At 36.0% G+C, this 6,000-nt stretch overlaps 1 protein-coding gene across 1 annotated transcript; it reads left to right on the plus strand.

The window, feature by feature from the left end:
* Nucleotides 1–745: 745 nt before the first annotated feature.
* LOC135119074 (uncharacterized) lies at nucleotides 746–2,956 on the plus strand. The gene is made up of 3 exons (XM_064042606.1): nucleotides 746–1,037; nucleotides 1,474–1,627; nucleotides 2,611–2,956. Exons 1-3 carry the CDS (start codon nucleotides 790–792, stop codon nucleotides 2,692–2,694), a joined length of 486 nt encoding a protein of 161 aa, XP_063898676.1. The 5' UTR covers nucleotides 746–789; the 3' UTR covers nucleotides 2,695–2,956.
* Nucleotides 2,957–6,000: the final 3,044 nt, after the last annotated feature.

The raw sequence follows: 6,000 nt of genomic DNA on the forward strand, positions 1-6,000 counted from the left end.
TTGAACCTTTCCCTTACCTTCCAAAAAGAGTGAAGATTTGAAACAGTGAAATATTTTTCAATGAAATCAATCAAAAAATCCGTTCAGTAAGTTCGGATACCACAAAACTTTGCACCAAGAACAATGTTTTGACAGATATTAGGCAAATGTATGTATATGTAGGTATATATATATCTCAGAATTATTTTAGACTTGGAGTAGAACAATTTGTCTTCAGAATGCTATATTTCACCTCTATTTCATAAAAAAAGTTATTTTAAACAATAACTAAACGAGACGACTTGCGTCTCTGGAGCACTCGCACTTGCTGGAGGCCCCGATCCTTTACAAAACCGTGATCATATCTAGTATGCTAGTGTGAAACTGCTTTAATTGCTCAATAAAAACTATGTTTTTTACAAAAAGGTTCTATAATAATGACTAGCGCCATCTTTTATAATCATTTGTAAACATACACAGCGTCACCTAGTGACACAATTTTGAACTACACTTAACATTGTTTTCCACTCAAGGTATTTATGCTAGTCGTCACTGGATGGCATTAATCTCAAATGACGTTACAAAATGCTTTTTACTTAAAAATATCTATTTTCTGAATTCCTACCGGTAATTTACTACGAAGATCATGGATATAAGATAATATGGTTTAATATATAAATGTGTTATTGACAAAATTCTACGTAAATCCGAAAACTATCACGACAAACATCTATCAGTCAACCTGACTTTTCTGTTATGTAAACAAATACTTACTTTTGATATAAAACCGAGAAAAAAACCCAAAAAAAAATGTCTGCAAGCAAAAAATCTATGTCCGATGTTTCTAAACCACCTAAGGTGAAGAAATACAAAATGATGGATGATATAAAAGTTATCCAAGAATCGTCTTCAGATAGCAGTGGCCACGGGACTGTTTGCTATGGAGTGTTATCTCAGGAACATGCTAGACCAAGGATAAAGGCTCAGAAAAGCAGTGTCAGTCGAATGTCCATCGATGAAGCTTCGTCTAACGCTTCTTTATCTTCTTCTATTACGAGGTAAATTGGTTTTGGTAACTTATAATGCCTTGAGGATCAGTATCAGATAGTGTCGTGGTAGACTAGTGGGCGAAGAGTGTCGTGGTGGCCTAGTGGGTAAAGAACCAACCTCTCAAGTATGACGGCGCGGTTTCGATTCCAGGTCAGGCAAGTACCTACCAGTGCAACTTTTCTAAGTTTGTATGTACTTTCTAAAGGATACCTTAGACACCAATGACTGTGTTTCGGATGGCACGTTAAACTGTAGATAAGTCCCGGCTGTCATTGAATTGAACAGGGTAACTGGGTTGAGGAGGTTAAATAGGCAGTCGCTCCTTGTGGCACACTGGTACTCAGCTGCATCCGGTTAGACTGGAAGCCGACCCCAACATAGTTGGTAAAAAGGCTCAGGAGATGATAATGAGCTTATATTTCTTAAATTTTTTTTCTCTTCTAGGTTTCGTGGCGACTTCGATACGTTCAAATGTAAGATGCGTATATTTGGCGAGTCTCTAAACTTGTGCCGTTGCATAGCTGACGACTTCAGGAGCAGACTGTCCACGATGGAGAAACGATTGGATAACTTGGAGAAACGACAGAGATTATATAGAGTAAGTATTGTGTTTCATAGGTTCCGGCATCGGCGCGAATTTTTCTATTCACACAGACCGGAGCCGATCGGCTGCGCAAGCATTAAAGAGCATGCAATCGGAGCCAAACGTCAAGAAAAAGTACGCGATCGGAGCCGGTCGGCTCCTCTTATTATTTCACACCGAGCGCCTTCGAGCATTCTCAATGACAAAAGCAGTGCACAATCAAAACTAAACCTTACTACAAATACTAAGTAAGTACTCGATTTTCAACATGTTAAGAATTTGCTCATCTTTGGCTTTAATTTGAACATCTTTGGCAGTCGTTAAGGGTAGACAGAAAGTCTGACAACCAGTCCTATCAAGCAGTATCAGGTTGCCTGTAGGTAACTGGGTTGAAGAGGTCAGATAGGGCAGTCGCTCCTTGTGGCACACTGGTACTCAGCTGCACCCGGTTAGACTGAAAGCCGACCCCAACATACTTGGGAGAAGGCTAAGCAGAGATTTGCGAAAATTATACAAAATAGAAAACACGTGAGTTTCTGTTACAATAAACAAAGAAATTATCTATTGTTGTAAGTCACGTTTTCGCGACAATAGATGATAAAATTACTTATGATAATATTAGCACTGTTTTAAACTACAAATTAATACTTATTATGAACAGTGAGAGATAATAATGGCGTCCAAGGCCTATTTCGACCACGGCGGCTGTTATCATATAAGGAGATCAGTCAGCTGGGCAGGACATATTATTATTATAGTGCACAAGCATTTGTGCGGACTCAGGTGCACTCACTATTCCTTCACTTTATGTGCTAACCTGTACCTAATACCTTACTGTTACAGCCTTTTTATCGTCCCACTGCTGGGCTGCGGCCTCCTCTCACACGTAGAAGGATTGAGCATTAATCACCACGCTTGCTCAATGCGGATTGATAATACCTTAGGTTCCTTAAAATTGATGATGAAATCTTGAAAATATGCTTATTTTTTGTTTTCAGAGTGCAAGTAACTATTCAGCGATCATTCAGAAGAATAAGTTGTTGTCTTACAAATGCCTTAAAGAAATGAAGGTAAGCATATAAAACTATCCTTAACTTACATACTTACCCAATAATGGCATCCTAGCCGATAGTCGGCTACGGCGGCTGTTCCCATATCAAGAGATCAGCCAGCTGCGCAGGACATATTATAGTGCACGCACATTTGCTTGGACTGCGGTGCACTCACTATTCCTTCACTCTCAGAGCGCGATGGGACGGCAATCCGACACCACCGGAGAGAGATCACAAGCACGACCGACATTAACGTGCTCTAAGATGCACGGGTGTATCAATCACCAACTTCCAGACTAATCTTTAGTTACCTAAGTGCCTACTCAAATGTGTGTGACTATAGATTTTTTTAACACGCTTATATTAGTTTCACTTGTAACTATGTAGTCAAAAAATCTTGGAATACTACTTAATTTGACCCACTTCCCGGTCTTCGATTAGGATGAAATTTTGCACACGCTCTGAGTTCTGATGACAATACATGACTAGCTAAGAAACGTTACAGAAAGAGTGTTTTTTAGTTTTTATATAATCATCGGCAAGGATATTGAGCCCTGACCTTCACCTGCGCAGACGTGATTTATTGCCTTAAGCGTACAGTGCGCAAAGCGATCCCCACTCTTCCGCCGAGAGCTCATTATCCGTGCCGATAACTATACAAAAGGAGTATTTTTTTTAGTTTTGTAAACATTTTTTTTTTCGTTAGGTGCTTCTAAATAAACCATAACAGTAGGTTTTCAAGGTGACTTAGAGAAATTACATTCTAAGATATATTTTTTATACTTTAAAACACAACAAAGCAGTGTTATTTACTTTTTGTCCTACGTCTATAAGTTTTTACTTGAAAATCAGTAAAAACTGGAATCTATATCCGACTTTGTTTGGTAAAAACTTGATAGATATTTTTTTGTAGATAATGCTTTGGATCAAAGTACAGAATTAGATTTTTGAGGTAAACACGGATTATGTTGAATTGTCAAAATAAGGTTTTTGCCAATGGAACTTTAAATTATTTACCTACTTGTTTTCTTGCGTTTTCTAGTAAGTAACAAAAAATATACCTACCTATAAAAATATACCTACCTAAATATGGTACCTTAAAACATTTATCACCTAAGTGTGGAACGAAGATGTCCGGAAAAAATAAATGTTTTTTTTATTTATTTATATTACTTAAATACCTAAGTTAAGATCAAGTACCTATGCAACGTGATCTTATCATTTGAAACAATGTAGCTATACCTGCCTACCTCAATATACCTAAGTATTCTTTATGTTATTAAAGTTTCTAATAATATTTCGAACTGAAAGAACTTTCATATTTCACTTATTTTCATAAATAATGGTATTCACTTGACACTTGTTAAGTTTATACGCACTTAACAAAATAACATCTAAATTGAGAACGCATTTTTGGCAATCCGGTAAAAAAACTGCATCAACCTTGGCTTTCCATTTTGATTAAGAAAATCCGTTTGAAAATGGCCGGCGGATTACTTAGGTACGTTCGTGGAATCCATTAGCAAGTATTGAATATTCCTGTCCAGTGGACTAACGTGATTGGATCATGTCAGGATTCATTAAGAACTTGGTTTTAGTAAATGTTGCAAGCTCAGGTAGCTATTTCAATTTATTTAAACCTTTATTATTAGGCAGCTATGGCTTATATACCTACCTTAAAATATACAGGTATCAAAGTTGGAGCTGTCTTCCCGCGAAAAATCTTCTCCTAGTCTGTAAAACGAGAGACAATCGCACATAAACATAGGTACATACGGGACAAACTAAGAACTCCTTTTTTTGAAGACGTTTCAAAGGGCTATTAATGATGAATAGGTACTGAAGAGGGCATGACAAGCGATTAACGTTGACAAAATACTTTAAGATAAAATAATTACCTTAACGTAAAATCATGAATTTAAGTGAATCGAACCGTTGCAAATTTGACAAAAGGTAGAGTTCACTGCACCTCATACTGCTCAGTCAAATTATAAATAACCAAAGCGGCCAGCCATCTTGTTTTTAAGATAAATTTTCCCGCTCCAAAATTTTTGGTCAAAAATACAGTAGCCCTTGTCCACAAAGGGCTGTAGAAGTACCAAGGCTGGGTTTCAGGGTTTAACACTCTCACTTAGTATTACACGCGATTTAAAGAACTTTCAAAATCGAATGAATTTATTAAATTCCGCGTCAAATTATGTGAAACCTTTTTGACCTAAACCTTTTCAAAGACATGGTGTTGCCATAAAAAAATACGAACATAAAATCGGGGTAAATTATTTGACAGTTGCGTGCTCTTTTTTTTAATATTTTATGATAGTTTTGCCTTGACTGTCAAATCAGAATAAACAACAGGTAAGAACAAGTTGCTTAGCACAATAGAATTCGTTTATCTATACCGAGAATGACGAATGACGTTGATTATGATAATAGACTGTAAAATATGGACTATCTGATGAATATTTACTATGAAGTGTTTACATACCACTATAGTCATTTACGTTTTATGTTTCTCGTAGGTAGTTACATTGATAAGAGTAGTGTGGTGTTTTCTCTTTATGAAAGATAGTGAATACATAGTACCTAAACATAATTTCCTCAAGGCGCAAAAAATACTTAGGTATTTATTTGCTTGTTTTTTCACTTTTTTATAAATGATTTGCTTTACTTTTTTGCAAATTTTGGATTAAAAGAGTAAGTAATATAAATTTTAATTGGATTACTTAAAACTGATTTTGTCAAACCTGTGTAATTTTATTGATTATGTTTAGATTTTAAATATCTACAATATTGCTATTGTGTTGAAGATTTAAAGGAAAATCAGAAATAAGGAAACAAACTGTGTCTTAGTTAATGCCTTCACAGGTAGGGTAAAGAAACCAAAGAGTACGCACTACCAAAGAGTACGCATTGCTCATTACTCATAATATTTTATCTGTGTTGGCCACCCTGACATCACTGTCAGTTGCCTGTGGCACGAGGAGCTAACAGACACGAATTCTACTTGCTGAGGTTCGTTTTTTAAATTTTATAATACTTTTTAGATTTTGGGCATGTTTGATAACTTTTTAACACAATTTTAGACTAAAAATATAAGATTTGCATGAACATAATACTGGAGGATGTTGGTTTTTCGTGAAATTTATTATTTATATTTTCGTTTGATTTGAGGTTATGTGCCATGTCGTTGTATTTAGTTATTAAATCGCGGCGGCAAATTTAAAAATACACTTTTCGTAAGAGTGCGCACCCAAAGAGTACGCGCGCGCACTCTTACCTTGTATGAATGCTTTAAAGTAACTTGCGTTTTGGTTTGTTTTTTTGTTTTGCAGAAAG

The sequence above is a fragment of the Helicoverpa armigera genome, chromosome 29 (genome assembly GCF_030705265.1).
Source record: "Helicoverpa armigera isolate CAAS_96S chromosome 29, ASM3070526v1, whole genome shotgun sequence".
NCBI lineage: Eukaryota > Metazoa > Arthropoda > Insecta > Lepidoptera > Noctuidae > Helicoverpa > Helicoverpa armigera.